General features: G+C 41.7%; 1 protein-coding gene across 8 annotated transcripts in view; it reads left to right on the forward strand.

The window, feature by feature from the left end:
- TTC7A (tetratricopeptide repeat domain 7A) overlaps positions 1-23,621 on the forward strand; it is a 207,527-nt gene that overhangs the window by 98,140 nt on the left and 85,766 nt on the right. For 7 of the 8 annotated variants that reach the window (XM_074537203.1, XM_074537200.1, XM_074537201.1 and 4 more), the window contains 3 exons: positions 14,505-14,621; positions 18,359-18,456; positions 23,433-23,567. In XM_074537203.1, coding sequence (XP_074393304.1) covers positions 14,505-14,621; positions 18,359-18,456; positions 23,433-23,567 — 350 coding nt within the window. Of the gene's footprint in view, positions 1-14,504; positions 14,622-18,358; positions 18,470-23,432; positions 23,568-23,621 lie in introns of all 8 variants that reach the window. The other variant, XM_074537204.1, reaches the window with a different exon arrangement.

Below are 23,621 nucleotides of genomic sequence, written 5' to 3' on the forward strand. Positions count from 1 at the left end.
GCAGATGGGCTTGATACTTTCATATGCTCTTCTCTCCCAGTTCTAATTTTAGCCCAGTTTGGACCTGTGACTTGACAAACACTTGGAAAGTGCTCTCATTGCCATTCAGCTTGGTATGTGTATATACTGAGGCTTTCATAGTCAGTCTTGCCATTTTATTTCTTCTTGGAGTCATCTTGTGCTGAAGCCTGATGAACAGGGTAATTATTTGAAAAAGGATTACAGCTCTGAAGCTTTTTGACTAAGGCTGAAGGAAGCTGTTACTTTTGGCACGTGGTGATTTTAAACACCTTCTGTATTTCTAAGGAATTAAATCTGTTGAAGAGCAAAGAACACCAATTTTTATCTGTATTGTTCAACAGTTTTTCAGCCAGTCTTTTTATGACAAGATTTAGTTTATGCCATATATCTACAGCCATTGAAATAAAAATATTGGCTCTTCCATGGGTGCTTCTTGGTGTTGGTAGTCTGTTTCAAAATGTCACATTTCTGGTGCGTGCTATGTATTTGAGCCATGCTTCCTCTGGATGTCATTCCCTGAGGGAATTAATTATGGTAGGATATATCACATACATAATGACAGGTTCTGTTAAGCTTTCTGGAGGAAAAACTGTCAGTCAGGTCAGCAGAGAGCCTGAGCACTTTCAGTTGCCTTGGAGTACTGAGTTCTGCACAGTGGCTTTTGGATACCCTTTCAGTGAGGTACTTAAGGAAGGGTGTGGACATATTAATGAAAATATACCATGCCCTCAGTGTGGTGTGAATGGAGAAGAACACTCTACCTGTATTTTGGATATATTGGCTTAGAAAAGAAACAGAAATTAGACTGTGAGCTCTGAATTGCAGCTGATTTGCATGGTGGCCTTTTAAGAGGGGGGGAAAAAAGCATACATAAATGCATAGCAGTTTTTATGCCTAGTGGTAAATGGTAAACAGGACAGTTAGAATATTCTTAGTGCTTTTAGATTGATATCTGTTCTTTCCCTTCTGATTTACTTCAGTAAAAATCTGGTACATGCTGCTAACTTATCAGAAGGCACAGATTATAAATATACTTTTCTGATTTATCCTAGAGCGCTGCAATTCTGCAGAGAGCTCTGCACTAAGTTAACAGAATATGTAATGCTGGATAAACATGGAGATTTCATTGTGTTCAGATTTCAAGAAGTTCTGTGCAGCCTCTTTCTGTCCCTCTCCTTGGCTGAGATGTTGAGGTGCAGGGTTTGGCCTCAGGCTGCTGTGCTCTCCATGGTCAGCACTGGCAGCTCCTGCAAGCCCATTTTTTCCCATTTTGTGTGGGCTTTCTCCCCACAGGAGAAAGGAAAGCATAGGACTCTTCTCTTTGAAAGACTGGAGCTTGCTATGCATCATCACTTCTGTTCCTTTCTTTTTTTCAGTTGCAGAATCCTTGTGCATGTATGGGAGGCTAGAATTCTGCAAATGAACCATTTATTTAAGGACATAAAGTAGGGAGTCAGCTGATACAAGCTGATCAAACTGCACTAACCCTGCACTTCATTTCTGTGTTTATCTGATGCATGCTCATTTCTGGGGAGTTAAAGCTGCCTGAGCTTCTCTGACTTGAAGCTTGAGTGCCAGATTCTCAGCTCGTTTAAAAGACAAAAATCCATTCATTTCAGTTGAACAGAGCTGATTACCTTCAGCTGACTGTCAGACCCTGAATGTTTAGTTCTTTTTACCTGTTTCAGTACAGCTGTTAGCTCTAAATTTTGGAACAGAGTTCAGTTTTAAAAGCACTGTTGTGTAAAAATTTGTAAAGGTCAATGGTTGCTAAGTGCTGGACTGTGTCTCAAAAAACCCCGCCTTCTGTGGGTGGGTGAAGAACACAAAAGTAAACCAAAAACCAGTAATCCTGTCACCTGCACTGTGCTGTAAAATGGAACCTGTTTTTCAGCAGACTGGGTTAATTCCAGCCAGCCTTTAAATTGTATTTGCAGTTTTACACTGAGGTGTTTTTCTCAGGCTGTTATTGAAAGAAGGCCAAATATTTTTGAATGTTTAAAATGTAATTACTATGCATGTTTTCTCAAAGGATTTTCTCTAATCACATATGCAGTGCTTTAGATGTATAATATTGTGTCATCTTCTCTCAGCACATCTGGAAGATCTGTCACACTGGGGTGTACTATATTGCAGAAAAATAATCCATTAATCTGATTTTAGGCTCAATCTGCTGTGGATTCTCTTGTTACTTTTGATTTGTTTTGGTTTTTTTTTTCCTTTAATATGCATATATATTTCTCACCTTTTTCTCAAGGCTTTTATTTTTTGTTGGCAGCTCTAATTGAAACCTGTTAGGTATCTCTGACAGGTTGAGACTGCTGATTGTTACATGTGAGCAGTGACTCAGCTTACTTACACAGTGTAAGGTGTACCTGCTGCAGTCATGTGTGCAACAGTGCAGTTCAAATTTACAGCAAAGCTAAGGAATAAGGCCTCACATTTAATATACTGTTGTGGTGTGTTGCAATATCCTGTTTTACCTTCTCCCTTCCCCCTCGCCCCTCGCTGAGTGTGCCCTGTCAATCAGGCTAACATACCAGCAAGGCGTCGTGTGATAGGTGACCCTAGTACCTGGAGACCCTGCCCCTTCACCTGGTTGGTGACTCACCTGTCCCCTCCCCTTCCTCTGTCCTGAGCTTAAAATGTGAATGAGACCATGCGGCCTCTATTCTGTTACCAGCAGTGGCCCAGTGCAGACATATCTGTGCTCATGGAATAAACATCTGGCTACCTTCTAGCAGAATCCGCTCCCTTCTTCTCTTCACCATCGCCAGAAGCTCTCCCCTGAGGTAAACGGAGTCCTGTCTTGTGCCCCGCTGCACTCTGCTGCCAGCCAAGGTATCTCTGGGGTAAAACACCACAGTGCTGCCTGTGGCCCAGCAGCGAAGGTCAGAACTGGCCTGGGCACCATCTAACTGGTTATATTGGGATACATATTCCAATAATATACAGCCTGCAAGATCCTGAATTATGTTCATGTTCAGATGAACTGTGCACAGCTTTCTGCTGGGAAAACCTGACACTGGAATAGTAGTCAAGGATGCAAGCTGTGGAACTGGGTTCTGTAAGTCAGCATGTCCTTGGGTTGATGTGTGTAGTTGGGGAATTATTAGCAAGAAAATGCCTCGGAACAAACCTAGCTGTTCACAGTTGTATTCTGAGTTTTTATCTCGGAGTAATGATCAAGGAGAGCTATCACAGTATCAGTTGAGCTGTCTGGCCTGACATCTGTGGGGAATCTTTACTGGTGGGGAGGCAACAAGGTGACAAAACGTGCTGCCATTGCTAAAGCCAATCTACATGGTCTCAAACCTGACAGGAATTAGGGGCTACAAGTCCTGACTCTGCAATTAGCCTTGTACAAAGTGAAAAGGAATTATGAAGTAAGAAGTTAATAAGGAAATTTAATGCATCTTCAAAACACTCTCTGTGGTGAAAATGCAGCCCAGCACTACCATGAGTACAGTTTTGTCTGCCTGATTTTTCAAAGTCAGTGTGCTGTCGAGCCGGATGGTAACACAGGTTTTGCTAGGTTAGGTCAGTTGTGCCAGTGAAGGACTGAGTGAAACTGCAGTAGCTGGTCCTCAGCACATCTGTTGAAGTGCAGACCTGGGGCTGTGTGCTGGTCCCTAGCTCTGCATTAAAGGTTGTGCTCCTGTGATTCCCTGCTGCTATTCCTGCACTAACCATGTTCAGCTGCTGCTGACACAGGCTGCAGTTACATTGTGGTTTTGCTTTGCAGGCCTAGACAAATAGAATTCCTGATGGTAGCAGTAGCAAAATAGCCATTTCTTTCTCTGGAATTTTCTTTGGTTAAGCCAGCAGTTTTCTGTCTATTTACCAAAATGCAGATTTGTTCTAGATACTGTGGATTTGTTTGCGATTTTGGATTTTTTGGATCTTGGAGGTTGTTTTTGGGGTTGTGCTTGTTAGGAGTTTTTCAGAAATGAAGGAGCTTTTTGTCTGTCTTCATTTCTGTCACTTCTTCCACCTTTTAACCATGTGTTTCCCTGTATTTTTTCAGGCTGGCATATAAACCTGCTCCTTCATATCCTGCAGAACAAACTCATCTTGTAAAAAGCACTGCCTCTGAACTGTCATAAGTGTATGGTGGGTTGTCTTAGCCAGAACCTAGGTTGCAACATGCCCACATGTGCCCCAGAACTAGTGTTCTATAGTGAAATTCAGTGGTGTTTGACTGATTATTTCCACCTTTTCAGCTCTGCTGAAATGTTCAGTCAGTGTGTGCTAAATATCGGCAAACTCTGGCCCTTCTTGTGTTATTCCTGTTAATATTTTGTCCTCTGCAAAGTTAAGCACCCAGGAGAGAATCTCATAGATCGTTCTCCTCATAAAGAGTTGGATCTACCAAGGTTCTTAAGCACACACTAAGTTTTAAAGAGAGGAATAATTGGTTTCTTGTTGACTTCAGCAGGATTTCTGCTTAAAGAAGACTTCTTATATGTGTGTTACTGAAGTAGTGCCAAGGTGGCATAAATTATATTGCTCCAGATTAAAATGATGAAGTGTGAGGTCTGCTTACCAATATTGCATAATGCAGTTTCAAAAAGAAAAGCTTATTTTAAGACCTATTGTCTATATAGCAAAGCCAAATTTTGTGTGGTTCTAATTTACTAATACAGTGGGGGCATGATGCAGTTTCAGAGTGTTGGCTCCAAGTATCTCTAACATTCAAGATTTCATAAATATGTCAAGTTGGGTAGAAATGTTTTATTAATCCGTTATGGGGTTCTGCTTTACTGTATTTTGTTGCACAATTTATAGATCCATAGTAAGAGTATAGTGTCACTTTTTATTACCTTGACTCTAGGTTAATTAGGAGGTATTTCACTCTGTTGTAAATACATGGATCAGGATGCAGACATACATTTCCAAAAGGAAGCTATGTATTGGTTGTACTGAGGTGACTTAGAGGTTGATGTTGAGTGTTACTTTACTAGCCAGAGTCCTGGTATCCTTTCCTCTAAAAGCAGCCTAAACTACACATAATAGAAGCTTTTATGAAAATGCAACAGTTTAGAAGAGTAAGTGAAGCATACAGTTCTGCAGTATTTGGGGACAGGAAGTATTGGCAGCATGTTAAATATTCAGCTTGGTCTGTTAATGCTCTTCTCTCGTCTGGAAGGATCTCTGCTCAGCAATCAAAGACCATAGTCTTGGTTTCCTTTTTCATTTCTGTAAATCAAGAGTTGATCCAATGGTTGTGGCAGCATGATAGTTCTCAACTCTGCCATTCCAAATGAATTCCAGTTTAATCAAGGCTGGCTGAATTTATTCAGGAGGCACATCTAATGAAATTCTGAAGAATCAGGCCCAGCTGATGAGAAAATGTTTTAAAAGTGATGTCAGTTACAGAGGAACTCAACCTGCTTTCCTTCCTGTCCACAAATAACTCTGAAGTTGAGAGCTACCCGTATTAAGAGATTAAATGTAAAGGATATGAGGCAGGCAGTGATGAAGGCCCTAGTTCTCTGAATGCTTTGCAAAGGTCATTCCCCTTATCTGCTCTGCCTTTGGAAGAGTTAAAGCACAGCAGCCTGGATTGGCGTGCCCAAAACTGGCCAAGAAGCCATGAGAGATAGCAAGGCATGCAGTGTGGCTCTCCCAGGCCCCAGCCCAAGCCATAGGATATTAGCCACGTTGCCCCATGGGTGGAATACAGTGGACTGTGTTCCCAGAACACCTCTGAGATCACACTGGCATTTGGTGTTGCCACACAGGGGTCTGTTTCCACCCAGAAAATGAGATTCTGCACCACAGAGTCACTGGAGTTCAAGTGTGAGGGCTTGGGTCTGCTGCATGGGGAAGCTGTGCATTGAACTCCTACTGAATTCATGGTTGAAATTAAATAGGAGGTGGACCTCTAAGCTCCTAGCCTTGAATGCCCAAGATTATTGGAATATGAATCCCAATATAACCAGTTAGATGGTGCCTGGGCCAGTTCTGACCTTCGCTGCTGGGCCAAAGGCAGCACTGCGGTGTTTTACCCCAGAGATACCTTTGCTGCTGGAGAGTGCAGCGGGGCAAGTCCAGGCTGTCAGGACTCCGTCTACCTCAGGAGAGAGAGCTTCTGGCGATGGTGGAGAGAAAGGGAGTGGATTCTGCTAGAAGGTTGCCAGATGTTTATTCCATTGGTACAGAGATGTCTGCACTGAGCCACTGCTGCTAACAGAATGGAGGCCGCATGGTCTCATTAACATTTTAAGCTCAGGACAGGGGAAGGGGAGGGGACAGGTGAGCCACCAACCAGGTGAAGGGGCAGGGTCTCAAGGGACTAGGAACACCTATCACACGACGCCTTGCTGGTATGTTAGCCTGATTGACAGGGCACACTCAGCGAGGGGTGAGGGGGAAGGGAGAAGGTAAAACAGGATATTGCAACACACCGCAACACAAGATCTGGCTCTGTTTTTTCAAATGTGTTCATAACAGTGTCCAGCACAATGGGGACTATTCCAGTGGAGATTGTCAGAGAAGAAAAAATTCACAAAACAATGCTGGGGGAGACTTGCAGAATAAACCTTAGCCTAACATCTTCTGAAGTGTTACAACGTAAAATTTAATTCAGTCTTTGTACAAAGGATACCTATTTTTATACTGCAAATAAAAACTTGATGAAAACATGCTTCATAGAAAAACTGGGAACTTTTTCCCCAAGTTTTGCTGTAAAACTTTAAACTGTGAAATTTTTTTTTTACATTTTTATTCAGGCAAGATATGGACTAAAATACTAAGACTAAATACTAAGACTAAAATAGATGATTTGTGATAGTACAAAATTGTTTTGTCGGCAATTCCTCATCAGGGTGAGAAAAAAGATAAAAACTCTTTTCAGGTGTATCACCCAAAGGATTCTATGAGCTGGGTGAGACAAGCATTTTTATCAGCTCTATTAACAATTTGCTTCCTACATTCTTAATAAAAAGCAAAATACCACAGGTCTGGCATTCAAAAATAATGACTTAAATAAAAGGAACGCAGACAATAATTCTTATCACCCTTTTTTTTCCTTCTTTTCTTGGGTATGACTAGATATGGTTTGATACTGAAGACCGGTGAAGATAAAGAAGAATTTCAGTGTCTTTTGGGTTTTTTTCCTTTCCAAGCAAATCAGCTTGGCTTTTTACAGACCATTAGTTAATTGTTGCTTTTCCTTTAAGTGACAACCAGCCTGGGTTTTGTAGATAAAAGAGGTTTGCTACAAGATGCCCTTTTGATGTAAGGGGCACTTTCTGAATGGACCACATAAATATTCATGGTATCATATTTGGTTTCTGTATCAGAAGTGAATCTGGTGGACCTGAATGCTGAAATGAGGGCATGAGGTTGCTGGACTGGCTACACCCGTGTTTGTCTTGGGAAGAGGCATTTGGGTCTGTGCAGAGTTAGGCAGCATTGTCTACGGCCAGGACCTTCACCTGACAGAGATGGCCCTTCTGCCATCAGGTGCAAGCTGCAGCTTGCAGGAGGAGGCAGTCCAAGAAAAAACATCCAGGGCTTGAGCCATGCCAGTGGCTGCTCCCTTGCTTTTGCTTTGCAGTCTCCTCCTACAGTTTGAGCTGCCATCTTGGCTTTCCTGATCACCTCTTTTTGTGTTTCCCTCCTTCTCTATATGCAAGAACCTTCTAGGTGCCTTGTGCCAAGAGGCTGAATATAGCAAATTGTCTCCATTGTGTTAACTTTTAAATAGCCTAGAATCTACCACCCTGGAAGTTGTTTTCACCCTGTGCTGTAGCTGTCATTGTTTGTGGAGCAGCATAGGCCGAATCGCCGCTGTCATGCAGGACTGGTGTCAGAGCAGGGCGTTCTTATAAAGGAGGAGATGGCAGCTCTGAGTTTGCTAGTTTCCGTGGCTTAGGAAGATGAAGTCAGTAATTTTTGGGCATGGCGACAGATTTCTTGTTTGTATTTTTTTGTTCATATTGGGGGCTAACTGGGCAGGGAGCCATAAAAATTAGGACCATATGTCTGCAAAAGTATATGATCAATTTATTTTTGTTGGGAAAGTGATAGATAACATGGCACAGCATGAAGTTATAAAAGGAGGTTGCAGTCAGAGTTGCTGGCATTAATTTAACTAGAGAATGTGCCCTTAAATGTCAGGAGACTGCAAGAAGCAGAGTTATTTGAGAAGACAGCAACTTTGATGTTGATTTTTATCAACAAAAATACAGGAGATTAAAAGCAGCTCCCCAATTTTGCTTCCTGTTTTTCTTATTCATAATTTGACTAGGGTATTAGCAGGTAATGTAGGAAGGTTAATGAAACCATAACAGTTATGGTGAAGGAGTATCCATTATCTAATTGAGTTGTTTGGGTGACTCACCACTGAAGCTAAACTCAATAACTGGGAAACTGAGTAACTCATTTTCTGTGAAGATACTACAGTTCCACCGGCAGATAAAATAAGACTAGACAATCTGGGTTATAAGAAGAATATGAGCTTGCAGTCATGTTCCTGCCATATCAAAATGTAAGAGTGGCCGTTCTTGATCAAGCTTGTCTGGCTTCAGCAGGGCATCTGGTGAATGCACAGGGAAAAGCGTATAGAAACCTAGCAGTAGGATGATCCTACCCCTCATATGTGATCCCTGCTTCTCTCAGCAGATTGGCTCAGAGGCTTTTGGAGCCAGAGGTTGCATTAGATTGTCTTTAATGCCCCTAATGGGCCTGTCATCTGTGAATTCCTCTAATCCCTTTTTGAACATATTTGTGTCTGCTCCAGAACATCCTGCAGCAATGAGTTTTGCACTTTAGTTTTGTGTTGTATGAAAAAGCACTTTGTTTGCCCATTTTAAATCCACTGTTTGATTGCTTTATTGGATATTCTTTTTTTCATTGAAACAACACAGATTGCTTTGACTTCCTGATCTTCTTCATGCTATTAATGATTTTATAAATCTGTCATTTCTTCTCTCAGACTCTTTTTCAGGCTGAGAAGTCTGTTTACTATCTCTGTATATCAAAAGAGTTCCAAAACTTTGATCATTTTTCTTGTCTCTTTCATCCTCTTTCCAGCTCTGTTAGATCAGTTTGTGTTCTGCATTCACCTGTATCCTCCCCATGTATCCATTACCTTAAAGGAGAAGAAACTGGTTCAAGAAGATCCTAGTGTCAGGGGTTTGAATCCACGCCTTGCAGTTTGTCAGAGGACGTACTTGGGTCCTCCACCCACCCAGGTTGTGGCATTGTTGTTTTCGTTGTCTCTGGTGTGGAATATGCATCTGGACTTCAGAGAGGTGATAGGGTGAGCTGGTCTCTGCTGTTCTGTGGCACTTTGCTGTCCCACCCCCATCACCCAGACACTGGAATTGTGTTTGCTGTTCTTGGAGCTGTCACTGGTTTCCATCTCCAAGCAAATGTCTGTACAAACCAGCAGGCACGTGCATCCCAGCCTTTAACAGAGGAGCAAAGCACATATGTATTAGCTGCAGAAGGTCAGGAGCTTCATGCTTATGTACACAGTTGTCTGGTGAATTAAGATACACTGCTGCATGTTTTGGTGGTTTGTTTTGTTTCTTTTGCATTCAGAATCCAAAATAACCCAGCAGCTGTGTGTGTAGGAGACAAATCTGGGTGAATAATGAAAGACTTTGGGGAATGACAGCACCGATCTGGTAAAGCTCAAAGACATGTAGATCTTTGAGAAGCTGCTGACAAGCTCTCAAAAACTGGAAGGTTTTAAGCAGACAGTGAATGGTAAAATATATAGACAAATGACTACATAATACTGATTAGTCCTAATTTAGTCTCTCAACCTTGAAATGAGTGGAAGGTGTTCTTGTTTGTTATAGTACTGGCATTATTTATTGCTTGTCAAGTGATAAGACACAGATCCCACTGTGATGCTGTATAAATCTGTACTACAAGGGCTACATTTGATGCTAAGAGCTCCATTTTAAAGCAGGTTTTAAAAGTCCCAATAATTAACTGATTATTAAATCTTTTAAAGTCCTAGAGCATCCATAAAGTCTTCAATTGATTATTACTATACACAGCAACTTACAACTTCACAGATGTTCTCATAAGCATTTATGATATACAGATGCACTTGTGAGATCTTCTGATAATAAATATTAGCTGTTAAACCTCAGTAATTAAATTTTCAGGGATGGGTAAGAATTGCCTCTTTTATTCATGGATGGTAATATTAAAGAACTTAAAGGCTGAGCATTTAGCCATATAACATTAGAAGATTCTTGGAAGTGCTAGATAGGTGTATTTGGCCAGGCCTTGAGATATCATGAAATCATTGAAATCAGTCTTCATGAAAACAAATGTCAAATGCCTTCTGAAATCCACCGAAGTAGTTTGCTTGCTTCTGAAAATTTTTGTAGGTCTTCCAAGATTCCAGTCCCTACCCTTTTTTGTCAAGGTGTGGCCTATTACAGTGATATGGTAATTTGTACTGCTGAAGATTTGATGCTTGGGGAACCTCATTATGGATTCATTTTGAATTTTCAGAACTTAAGGTCTCACCAAATTGGGCTGTATCCGGGTTTTAATTTGCCAGAGTTAATGTGCTAGAGTGAGAGATGGGTGTGTTTGCTTGTGGCAATAACCTGATGTTCCATTAGAGAAAAAAGCCTTTGCATACTGTCCACATGCACCACAAAAGAAAACCTCTTCTGAGAGGGAGCTTAGAGTCTTGTATCAAGACTAAGTACTGGTTGTATTGATTATTTTCCATTGGTACTGTCCCTGAAGTCACACACATTACAAGAATGATTTGTGGGTTTTTTTGCTCTGTTTTCCTATGCTTGTGTAGTAACAATTTATATATTTGCTTTAGCCCAAATCTGTTTTCATATTCACAGGCTAATAGAATTACCAATGACTATATTGATAATCTTGGGGCTATTTTGGTATGTTGAATCCTTTTAAAAGTCTACACTGCTTAATGCTACAAGCATCATACAAATGCACAGTGATATTAAGAAATACAATAAGGTGAAGTCAGTGCGTAAGTAATTTTTATTTATGCCCCTGAAATTGGGTGCAGACACTGATAGGACACAATACTCATTAGATTTATGTGTAGTTAGAGTGCTAGCTAAGTAATAAATTTATAAGCTTGAGATAGTGATACTACCTCACTGTTTTCTCTATGTATTTACTTATATGGTTTCACTGTTACAAAGCTTATTAGAAGCTGAGAAATACTGAGTGTATAGCACATGCAGCCTGTTACCCTGTTTGTATTTCCACCTTTTACTTAGCATGTTTAATTGCATTGTTTGCTACTGCCACTGGTATGGTTTGATTCCTTTTGCTTCTTACATTCCTCCCATTTATCTTTTGGTGTGGTTCGTTATAAGACTACACAATAACATGGATAACACTATTCCCAAGGTGAACTGCTGCAACAGCTAGTAGGGCATGGTATCTCCAAGATCCTATAGTGTGCCTGTGCCTTACAACTCCTGATAGTATTGTGCTGAGGCTTCATTATGTTTTTGTGAGAGACTTGTTTTTTTCCTTGGTTTCATTAGTTGTTCTCTCTCCTGAGATAGAACATTGCATCTTCATCCAGAGCGGATGACATATACTCACTGTAAGCAGTAAACAGCAGAGTGATGAAATGCTTGCTTTGTATTTTTAATGTTTAACTGTAATGTGTAAAGATATTATGTAGTGATTTTACTTCCCTGCTGATAAGCCATCTATGTCCCTGCTAATGGAAGAAGAAGGAGCCTTTAATAGAGCCATCCTGTCCTGGAGTTTGACTGTTAATAGGTTTGTTTTTTTAATTAATACTGAGTGGTATCTTACCATGTTGAGAAGTGTGGCTTTGTTCTGGGATGAAATACAGCTGGTCTCTGAGCCTTGGTTTTCTTGACCACTGTTCTTCTGCTGCAAGGAGGGCTGGGCTGTACAGTGCTTTAGAAGGTCTTTAATTTTGAAAGTTTGTAGTGGTTTAAAAATTATTCTGTTTGTTTAAAATAGCATGGGTTGTTCAATGTGCTTGCTTCTGGGACTGGAAGAATATAGAGTATAATAGAGTAACTTCTCTAGAGTTTAATAGAGTAACTTCTGGAAGGAGGGTGACGTAGTCTCACCCCTCTGCACATTGCAGCCCAAAGAACTCACTCATGAGCCTATGCATCAAACCCACAGCTTCTGTTTGTACACTGCCATTGCTTTCCAGATGTTATCCTGCCTTGCTGAAAAGGCTTTAATGACTACAGAATTTACTGTTCTCACAAGGTAGTTGCTGCAAAGATTATTTTCCTTGATAGTTACGTGAATGCATTTACTTGGAAATTTCCATTTGAGTGATTTCAGCTTCTAACAAATTCTTACATTCTGTGTATCTTTTCTTTTACATCAAAGACTCACAATGAGAGACTTCATGTAGATGCTTGCAGGCTGGGGCAGAACAATTTCATTGCTGCTTCTTGGTTAAAGCAAATAAACTGAACTTATCAAGCCTCTGATGAAATACATTTTTCTAGCCCTCACTTCATCATGCATAACCATTTTCTGAACCCATTTTTATTCATCTTTATCCCATTTTTAGTCATCTTCTGGAATCAAAGGGCAAGAACTAGAAACAGGATTGTAATAAATGTCTTGCTGATGCTCTGATCAAGAATAGCCATGTCTTCCAGTTCCTACCTGATTATATTTCTATATATGGATGCTAAGGGTTGTTTGACCTTTTAACTGCATTGTTGCTCAGGAACTTGATGTCTTTTTTAATACCATTGCACTCCATGATGTAACTTTCCACCTTTCTAGTGTGATATGTACTCCTTATACGCAAGTGATTGATTCTATATCCTGTTGTGTTGATACAGGCTTTGTTCTTATGAGTCCTGTTCACAGGGAGTACAGAGCAGCAGGCATCACTGACCAGTTCCATTGCTAACCACTCCTTTGAATTCAGACTTATTTTTTAACAGTGCTTCCATCCACTGTTACATCTTTGTCCCAGCAAAATTTTGATCAGTCTGTTTTAGCCTCAGATACCTGAATCATAAAGGCATTTCCTCCCAGTTAGGGTGTCAGCATGCCTAAGAGCAGATTATGTTCTTACCAATATTTGTTTTGCTCACACCAGTAACAAGAAAATCAAAGATACAGAGTAGGGATATTAAATTGTAAAGGGTGAAGACAAATTCCCTTGATTATGAGTCTTGATCTGCCTTTGCTGGTCAAAGTTTGTACCTGAGGAATTTCATGGAATGCTTGTTCTACCAGGTCAAATTGTAGCAGCCATGAGCAGACTTCACTATAGCAGTTGATACAGTTGGGCTACATTTTGGTAACTACCATCTCCGCCCCCCAAGGAAAAACCAACCAATCAAACAAGAAACCCAAACCAAAAATGCCCACCCTGATGTTTGTTAGTACCAAATGAAACTCCCATTTTAGCACACTCCTGTAGATATGCACTACACAGTCTTGGCAATAGAGTTCTAATTATTCCAAGTGAAGGATCTCTTACTCAGCTGTGAATTCTTCTCTGACATGGTATATGCAGTTGCTCTTGTCTCTTTCTGAAGTAGTTGGGATTCTCAGGAGCCTGCAGGTCACATTCACAAACCTGTTTTTAGGATTTTTAACATTCAACTGTTGTATGCATGTATGTTCACATATGTGCTTCCAGTGGATTAATTGCTACCATATCAAGTGAATTAAAATTGTGTTGATATTGGACTTAATGAAAACATTTAAAGTTTTTCATTAATATAAAAGAAATAAATTATATCATCTTCACAATTTAGATAAAATGGGTGTAGTGAAGGATGGTATTAAAAGCCATGCTGGCAGCAAGTGGTAGCTTGTGTCATTGCCAAATCTGTCTTGTAACCTCTGTGTGACCCAATTCTGCTGAATTCCAGCAGTCTGTGCAAGTACGTCTTCTCTAGGTATAAGAATAGCAGCAGCAGTTCCACTACCTAGAACAAGAATGTACAAGGCTATCAGCTGTCTTGCCTGGGGGCATGAGATGGTTGCCAGCTGGGGTTAAGAAAAAGTGTTTCCTTCCTGTGAGGCATTACATAATTATCTGTGTATGTTAAGTGTGCTGGGGTTTTTGTCTGAAATTCATTATATAAGCCAGTGCTATAAGGAGATGCCAGACTAAGAAAACAGCCTGGGCATATGTATTACAGCAATTCTGTTTTCTCCTGGTTTTAATATTGTCCAAAATAAAATGAGATTCAGTTTATGTTTCACCTTGTTAGCTTTGCAATGCTTTGCTTTTAACTCTGTCCTGCCAGCTTTGTGACACAGATTTGACTGCAGCTGAGGAATATTGTTAATCCTCTCATCTCCTTGTGGGGAATCAGACTTGAGCCAAATGAAATGTTTTGTGCTATGGTGTTTTCTTTTGTTACTGCACGTACAAAGCAAGTGAAAATGCTGCCTGCCAGGATCTTGCCAGAGTGATACTGATTCTCTACTTTTATGAGATGCCAATAAAATAGGAATTATTCTTTTTAATCTTGCAGCTTACTCTTCACCAAAGTAAAACTGGAATGGATACATAAAGGACCTGAAGAGGCTCTGGTGACATGCAGACATATGTTGCAGATGTGGCAGATGGTATACAGTGTTTTACAGCACAGGTAGGCTCTCTCCACTGTAGCAAGTTCAGATTTGTAATTGGTAACGTGGTTATCTTTTTCAATTTTCTAGATACTTGAGTTATTTTGCAAGAAGGGTGATAAACAGTACTGTTTAAAAGATAAGTAATATTTCTAGCAGTGATAAAAAAAGGGAAGATTTTAATGGCCATTATTTAAAAAAATAAAAAACAACAAAACCTCAATGTTTTAATATTGAAGAAGCAGTTTGAACTACAGGTTTCTGAAACAAATGTCTAAACATCTCTGTCCATATTTGGATGACAAGAATGGAGGACAGATTTTCTTTCTCCCCAATAGTGCTGAGCTTTCATCAGCTATTGTTCACAGTCTGCAGTAGCTGGCACCACCCAGGAATGTGTGGGGGTGACACAGTCCTGAAGTGAGTAAGCCAAGGAAAGGCACAGTGCCAAACTCACATGCTGCAGTTGCACGCTGGTTGCACAGCCTGGTGCTAACTGGGCAAGGAAAGAATGGAAGGATGTAGCATCTTTCACCCTTCCCTTGTCCTACTAAATCTGCATTCACACAATGCTACTTTCCCTGTTTCCTCCCTTTCATCTGCTGCCCACTGAAAGGTAAAGTTGAAAAAGTGTGGAAGATACTGAGTTGGGTTTTCTTGCTTCCCACACCCTTGGGATATTGCCCTAGTCGAGGTATCAGTGTAGAGTGTCTTGAGAACATTATACCAAGATCCCTTGCCCATAATGTCCACTGGGATTGTGTTTGATGGGAATGACAGCATGCTTGATGGCAGCAACCAAGACAGCAGGGTGATGTAGCTTGAGTTGTTCCCCTATTTCTGTATGCACTTGCATAAGTGTTACAAACAACAGAAGTATATGTACAGAATGGTGCATGTCTATGTACAAGTTGCCCTTGAGGGGTTCTTAGTAATAGTTGTTGACTTAGCTAATGAGCAGCAAACCAAAGACAAAGCATCAAGGTATTTACATAGCAGCAGTGGTCTTTTACAGATTTGAATCATTGATTTCCTTAGGCCTTAGTATCTTTAGCTAAGGATTCAATCCTGTACCTCTCACATGAATAATCTTTTTACCCATGAGTAGTCCTCATGAAGCTGATCAAATCCACGCTGAACAATTATGACTGAGGAAGATTTACTCTTGCAAGGGGGGACTGCAAGCCTGAGACTGTAGAGAGTTGGAAAACAGACAAATAACTAGTTCAGCCATTTGGACTGCATTTGGATCCCAAGCTGTGCTTTGGCTCTTATACTTAAAAACCCAAGATATGATAGCTTTAGAGGCTTTTGATAAGCTTTAGCCATAGAATCTTAAACAAAACAAATTGCTTTGCTTTTAAAAACGCTAGTATGTATTTCACTGCTATTCCCATCAGGGCTTTTTTTTTTCTTTTTTCAAAAAACACATAATGAGGTATTTTTTGTTATGGAATGTTGCTGGAAAGGTAACAAGAATCAACTTGGTACCTGCAGTTTTAGACTGGATTCAGTGACCCAGGAAGTCCCTTGTATTTAGCAAATTGCAGCAGTATCAGCTAACAAATATGTAAAGTATTCTGGGTAGGGCTGGCAGAGGAACTTAAGGGGAATTCTTATCAGTGAGACTTGGACAAAGGCATTTTTAGGGGCTCTTGCAAAAGAGAAGGTTGCTTTTACACAAAGTTGAGAGCTGTTGCACCCAGTACTCCTTACTGGTTCAATCAGTAGATAATTGCCTACACAATTAAATGGCACTTCAGTTGCATTTGTCTGGCCTGTTTGCTGGCTTTACAATCTTACTGTGACTGACAGACCAAAAAGTCTCTCAGGGCCCAGTATTTTATCCCAGCAGCTATTCATATGGCCTGTTCAAGTCCCCTGTCTTCTCTCTGACAAACTGGTGCCTCTGCAGTCTCACAACCAAGTGTCCCACTCAGCATTTTTGTCACCAATTTGTCCACTGTCTCAACTACTTTTCAAAAACATGGGCAGTAGATGTCCTGCTGCCCTACTGTCAGCCTTTCCAGAGCTGTATGTAGAAAGCAAATCATCTGGCTCCTATCCCTTCCAGGGTGCATCAAAAAGCTTTCCTGGCTGAAGGATTTGTACTGCAGCTTTTAAAGGGTAGTTCTATTTCACCCTTCTCTGGGATAACAGAGCTTTGGGAGTGGCTGTTTTGCACAATGTATTACACTGGGTTTTCACCCTGGGATTTTCCAATCTCTTCACCTGTCCCTAGAGGAGGACTACAGTGTATTAGCCAGAGTTTCAGTGTTTCAGCATGTGCTTGAGCAGTGATTCCATGGTAGTGCTGCTGCATTAAGCTCATGGCAGTAATATATGGAAGTGCAGCTGCCTTATCCCTGCATCCACAGCAGTAAGACTGAGCTGTCCATCCAGTTCCAGCAGCTTCTGGCCAGGGCACTTTCATTTGGGTCAGTCCTGTCTAGGTAAGGCTGAGGCATAGGACAGACAATTTAATTTTCCCTTCTCTCTGTCACTATGTGATAGGCTCAAATGAATTATCAGTGTGGAAACCAGTATGGAACATAAGGGAGGCCCATTCAAGGACAGAGATTGGTGCAGTCCAGTGCCCAAGAATTCAGAGTGCATTAACAGAAACCATTATGCTTGATCCCAAAGCCCAAGTAAAAGGTTATTTAGCTACTGTAAATATGATTGCTATTATGATGAATGACAGTAAGTGACTTTCAGTCTTAGATTGTTAACTGGGAAGGGCAAGACTTGGTTTGTCTTTTGCAGTTGTTTTCTGTGATAACAGAATAATTGTGTTTAAAACCAAACAGCAGTCCCAAGCTAATTCTTCTACTAGATCAATGCATATTCAAGGGAATTCTGTGCTATCCTTACCAAAGACTCCTCAGACTGAAAGATGGGGGCATCCACACCAATCATGTCTTTCTGACAGCTTGCTTCCTGGAAGGAATATTGTCCAAAGGCTGAGCTGCAGGCTTGGAAGTGTGCCACAAAAAGTAGCCAGGGCAGTCGCTTCCTTTTGGTATTTCATCGCTTAATGGATGATGAGAGGAGATATCATCACCACTGATCCTTGGGGGGTGGCAGACTATGTGGTGACAGGAAGGCTCAAGAGATCTGTGTTAAGTGACTTTTTGTTAGCCACATGATTTTTTTGGGTGTGTAAGGCCTCTCCTGTGAGGACAGGAGTCCAGTAGAAGAACAGACCAGAGTTTCATAAGCAGACCTGTTTCACAAAGCAGTGCTATCTGGTAGTTTTTATCTTCTTCCTCTTTTTGAACAGAACAAAGGAGGAGGGGGAGAAAATAAGCCCTTTGAAATGAAAATATGAACAAATTAGCACCCAGGTGGAAGGTGGTAATTGGTCTTTTTCAAAAGGATCAGCACAGTAGACCTGTGAACAAATTATTCTGCAGAAAAGCCCAAGAAATGGTGGTTTTTGCTGGGTCTGGGTCTGCTAGTGGGCCTCCTCTGGTCTGACTTCGAGCTGCCAACATGTTTCTTGTCCAGTGGTTTGTAAAGACTCCCTATAGCCAAATAAAGTAAATACCAGTGTGTGCCCTGGAGCCCCTGCTGGGCAGTCTCTGAGCTTCCTGTCCAGTGGCAGTGGGGCAGATGTGAATACATCCAATAAGCTGATTTCTCACAACTAAAAACCTTGATTTTTCACTTCCCATGGCAGCTAAACTATTGCCTGCTTTGAGGGGAACGTTTCTCCACTGGGAGATGTCCAGGTTACAGTTTTGTTTCTTTACAGTGGCTCTGAGAAAGGAAGTAGTGTGACTGAAACACCAGTAATCAAAAAGCATAATGGACTGCATCTCACTCTGCCAGATGCTCATGACACTGACTCTGGTAAGGAAACAAGGTTTGTGCTTTCCTGTTCTAAACACATGCTTTTTGTGAGAAATGAATGTTTCATTTTCTTTGGAGAGGGTGATGGGCCTGTGCACATCTGTGTTGCTGGGATGCTGGTCAGGAGGTCCAGATCTGCCTCCATGGCCAGCTCTGCTGTAAAATGTGTCCCTGTGGTTTGCCTGTACCTTGGCTCCCCCATGCATAACACAGAGAGAGGTTCCTGCTTTCTTTCACTAAGCTCTCTGAGATGTATAATTCTGTCCTTCTTTTTATTTTTTATTCCTTCCCTTCCTCAGCCCGCCTCCTCATTTAATTTTTTGTAGATGTCCTAATCAAGCCAGCTGCTATTGTTGGTTTTGGAAAGCTGAGTGAGAGTGTCAATTCCTTTTAGATGGTGATTTGCTTTGGGATTTGTGCATAAACCTTGTGATGCTTTATTGTATGATAAATACATTTTCACAGTACCAGATAGAGTCAGATGGAAGTAACTGAGACATCAAAGCTGATCTTGGCAGTAAAGGGGAAAGGAAGCTTTCAGAGAGTGCTGCTGACTTGTGATTTTTGTTGTAAGTCTCGTGATACTTGGTACTTTAAAACCCTAGCTCAAAATCAGATGATAATGTGAGAAACTTGCATTTTAATTTGGAGGGTTTTTTAGGGAATCAAATGCCTATGCTTGTGAATGTAGGTGAAACACTTGCAAAGAAAGTGAACCTCAAACTCAGAAAATGGACAAGAAAAAAAACCTAACACATAAATCTCATGGATCTGTAGGGAATTAGGGTTTGTCTGAGTCTTAATTGTGCTGTATGCCATGGTGCTGCCTGCCAGAAAGGGCAAATTAATGTAAAGTACAAGCTTTGAATCAGCTTTTCATGCACCTAAAGTGATTTGCACTGAATGCAGTTTGGTTTTAGCCAAGAAATATATTCCTCCTTCACTCTGAGAATCCAGGTTTCCATGCTAACGTGGTTGCCCCCACAGTGAATGCAAGAAAGGAGCTGGAACTGAAATTACACCACCCACATAAGTGTGAGGCTGGCCCTGGCTGGTTTCAGCAGGGCCCTGTGCTCGTTTCTCTGCAGGCTCTGAGTGCTGCTGTTCTCCATCTGCAGGAGGGAAGCACCTGGGTCTGCTCTCCTGTTGGGAGCCTCTTTGAAGAGAGTAGTGGGTGAGATTGGAGGGTACAGCTCTATTCCCTCTTGCCCTTGTGCTTCCCCAGAGCTGGGGCTGGGGCTGCCTGCTTGGAAGGAGGGCACAGGTGTGATGTTTGTGCATGGCTGTGGAGCAGGCAGTGCTGTCTGCTGTGCAGTCCCCCGGGAGCGTGCAGCAGCATCGCTGCGCTGCGCAGGCGCTCTGCCATCTCTGGGCTCGTCGCTGAGGGCTGGCACTCACTGGGGCTGGCTTGGGCACTCACTGGCCTCTCCCTCAGCTAGACCACAGTAAGATTATTTGCTGTGCCAGAATTTTAGGTTTGCTGCCAGAAAGATGAATTCCTCTTTATTTTCTTCATCTTCTCCTAACTGAAGCAGTGTTCCTCACTAAATTCACTGGTATCAGTCAGCTGCCTTGCCGTTTCATTCTTTCTCTGATTTAGTCTTATCTTATAATGCTTTTGCCTGAAGTGATTTAGGCTTGGGAGTTCTGCGTTTCTTATAAGCCTAGTAAATCTAATGAGCTATATTTCTATTTTGATAGCAGTTTTCACATAAATGGAAAATATTAAACTTGGTCTTTTTGGTCTTAAAACACCCTAGAAGAGTGCTTTAAAATTATTTGGATAGATTTTGTAGGGCTTATGTGGAGAGCTCATCACAACAAAATCAGTTTGTTATTTCATGAGTTATTTCCAAAATGTTTGGAGGGTTTTATTGTAAAATGTGAAGTTTATATTCTGTCTGGTAGAGCAGTTAAATAGAGAAAGAGGCTGCACTAAAATAACAAATTGATATGATATCTTCATATGCCAACATTTGCATGTATTTTGAGGCATGACATTAAAGTTCTGCGAGACAGGTTTTGTGGGGAGGTTTTTTTAGCACGTTTCTTTAGGAGGGGATAGAAAAACTTCAAGCAACATTAAAAAAAATTATCTGAATGTCCCATTATAAGCTATCTTCCCCCACCCCCCTGAGGCCAGAGTCCTGCCAGTGTGACACATGCTGATCTCCCCTCTCAGGACCGAGTGTGTTAGAGGTAAACTCTTTTGTGGCTGCAGTAGCCATCAGCCCACCCCCAGGGGCACTGTACTGCTTGCCTGAGATTCAGAGATGTAGCTGAGCCCCTTTCAGTCCAAAAGGGCCAGCTGGCAAAATCCTTCTCTTACAGAGTTTATTTGGTCAGGCAAGCTTTAAGGAGAACTGCTGTGAGCATCCCAGCAGAGATGGACAAGAGCAGTGGTGGCAAAAGTGGAGGATGGGCTGGTTTGGAGAGAGCCTGATCATCTGGCATGTCCAGAGCAAGGAGTGTATCTGTGTCTGAGGCCAAGCAGGGATGGCATGGTCTCTGCCTAAAATATTCTGCTTCCTCTTGTAGGCTGGAAAAGAAGGCAGAGAAAGTAAACATCAAAGGATTGGATTGCCAAGGGATAAAAGAAAAGAGTCTCCATGTAAATTGCTAAGTAACTTGGGTCTCATTTGTCCAGCTGTGCAGATGCCCACTGCACTGAGCAGGATCAGTCTCAAATTCCCCTCTTGGCAGGGAACTACTGGGCTAATGAAGATAAGATGAGGAGCAGCTAACTTGGGTTTCTTTGAGAGCAACTGTGCTGTTACATTCCTGTGAAGTCTGCTTTGTGAGGAAAGGATGCTTTAATAGATTCTAACTGGATCTGCTTAAGGCAGTGTGTGAACCTCTCCAAAATGCACAAAGGTGATTTAGTTTTCTTGGATTGATTTGCAAGGAAAAGAGAATTTCCCTGAGCCCTGTGAGGATGTGAATAAGTACCAGCCTATCTGCCCACCCAGTGCAAACAGCCCAGCATTACATTTGGATGCTTGCAAGAAACACAGCTCCACAAAGCTTCTCTGGGAGGGCAGCCTTGGCAGGAAAGTGTGGTACTGAAAGTTGCATTCAAACATGCTAATGTAAGAATCTCGTTAGCCTGACTGCACAATCCACAAAGTGCATGTAATTTTTTCCAGAGTTGCCAATCTAGAAGGCAAGAGGTCTGCCCTAGTTTCAGAGCTCTGCTGATAACATCACTAGCTGTTCATGTGTCCATTTTCTTGTCTCTGCAGTGCAGAGAAGCTGTCTGTGTTTTAGATGGCTGGGCTTAAATGCTTGGTAGTTTTTGCCTGTGTCAAACAGCTCTTAAATTTCTGGGAGTTTCAGTGAAATTCTCACTAGTGGAGATAGGGATGGGGGAGAGGAGTGTGAGTGGGCAAGGCAGGGGAGGAATCTCGTGCAGTGAAGCAGGCTGAAGGTGGATCAGTTAAAAAAACTGGTAAATACAATAAATTCTTCCTGCAAAGCTAAATGGTTTTTGCCCATACCCTTAAAGCTGTAATTGCTACATTACTGCACTGTCATCTCTTGGAACATTAGATCAGGAATGTCTTTGCAAATATGTAGGAATTTAAGAAATGCATCTGGGAAGAACACATTTGCATTTTCCAAGGGAGCCGTGGGAGGTGCCTGCTGCAGGGCTGTTTTGAAGTCCTCCTGCTTGAAATGAATGACATTAGTTAGCGATGAGATAATAGGACAAATATTTCCCATTGCAGTTCCGAGCCTGGGGTTGCACTTGTGGTCTCTCCCAAGCCCTGACACGCTCACCTCGGGTTAAGTAGAAGCTGCAGCCATGTCCTGCCGGGAGAGCAAAGCCTCTCCTCATGCCTGCCTGAGGCTGGGTCCCTGCTCACATCCAGAGGTGGCCAGGAGACCATGGCTGGGGACCACAGGGTGATGTGTTGGTCTGCTGGTGAGGAGGTGTGGTTTGGCAGCCCTCTCTCTCTTGAGCACACTCCAGCTGGAAAAGCATGCTGTCCCTCTCAGAGAGACCATTAAGTGCATGTGCCCCGTGGCTGCGGGAGAGAAAAAGCGGGATTTTAACTCTAGGATCTTGTGGTTTATGAGGTCAGCCTGTAAGGGTAGATTCAAGAGGAATGCTAATCAACACAAGTGCTTCAGTCACAGCAGCTCTCCAGAGAAAGAGCTTATCAACCGTGAAATCACATTAAAACCTATGTATACTAAAATATTTATTTCTCACAGCCAACTCTGAAATCTCAATTTGTAGCTTCTTGTTTTGTTACTACCATATTGATACCCCTCTGAGAGGTTGGCTCACCAGTATAAACCCACTTGCTGTACTGGAGAATGTGATTTCTGCCCATGCAGCCCTCCTGGGATAAGCTTTTGATGTGATGTTTTGTCCCAGAGCTGGGGGAGCCAAATACTTTATTCTTGCGTAAATGTTACAGTACATACTAAAGGTTAATATAGTCAAAGCTCTGAACTCTGTGCTCCCCAAGGTTAAATGAAAAACCACCGTGCCTCTAAATCAGTAGAACAATGTTGATGTCACTTGAAATGTGTGTGCTGTGTGAATGGGGCTAAGCTACCTTGTCATGCTGTATGAATTTTTTACCTTAGTGGGGCACATTTTGTAATTGTATGGTGACTGTGCTTATAAAATGGGTATTTGTGGAAAATATTTGATGCTAGACTTCTGCCTCCCAAACGAGCAAAATATGGTTGCTTCCTTGATGAATGCTAAGCAGACCTTTATAAAATTACTGTCTCTTAATTTGCTTGTTTGAGCTGCAGCTCTTGGATAATTTAGTGGGGTTTTTTTTCAGTAAATTAACCTTTTATAAAGCATACTTCTCCAGTTTGTCATGCCAAAATTCAGCAGTGTTCTTATTACATAAAACCAATGTAGTGAGTGGAGGATCAGACCTGCTGCCTTAGCAAGTCAAGGAAATATCATAAATAAGTATAAAATACATAATAGTTTGTTTGGTTTGTAGGTTCACAACGAGCCTCTTCCCTTGCTGCATCAAGACTGGAACAGGCCATGTCTGAAATAACTATGCAGAGCAGCACAATGAAGCAGGGACCTGTGAAGCTCTGGACAACTCTTGAACAAATTTGGCTACAAGCTGGTAAGTCCTGAGCTACCTGGAGTTCCTCTTTCCCCCCAGTGATGAATCAAATGA

The sequence above is a fragment of the Zonotrichia albicollis genome, chromosome 3, assembly GCF_047830755.1.
Source record: "Zonotrichia albicollis isolate bZonAlb1 chromosome 3, bZonAlb1.hap1, whole genome shotgun sequence".
In the NCBI taxonomy this organism is placed as follows: Eukaryota; Metazoa; Chordata; class Aves; order Passeriformes; family Passerellidae; genus Zonotrichia; species Zonotrichia albicollis.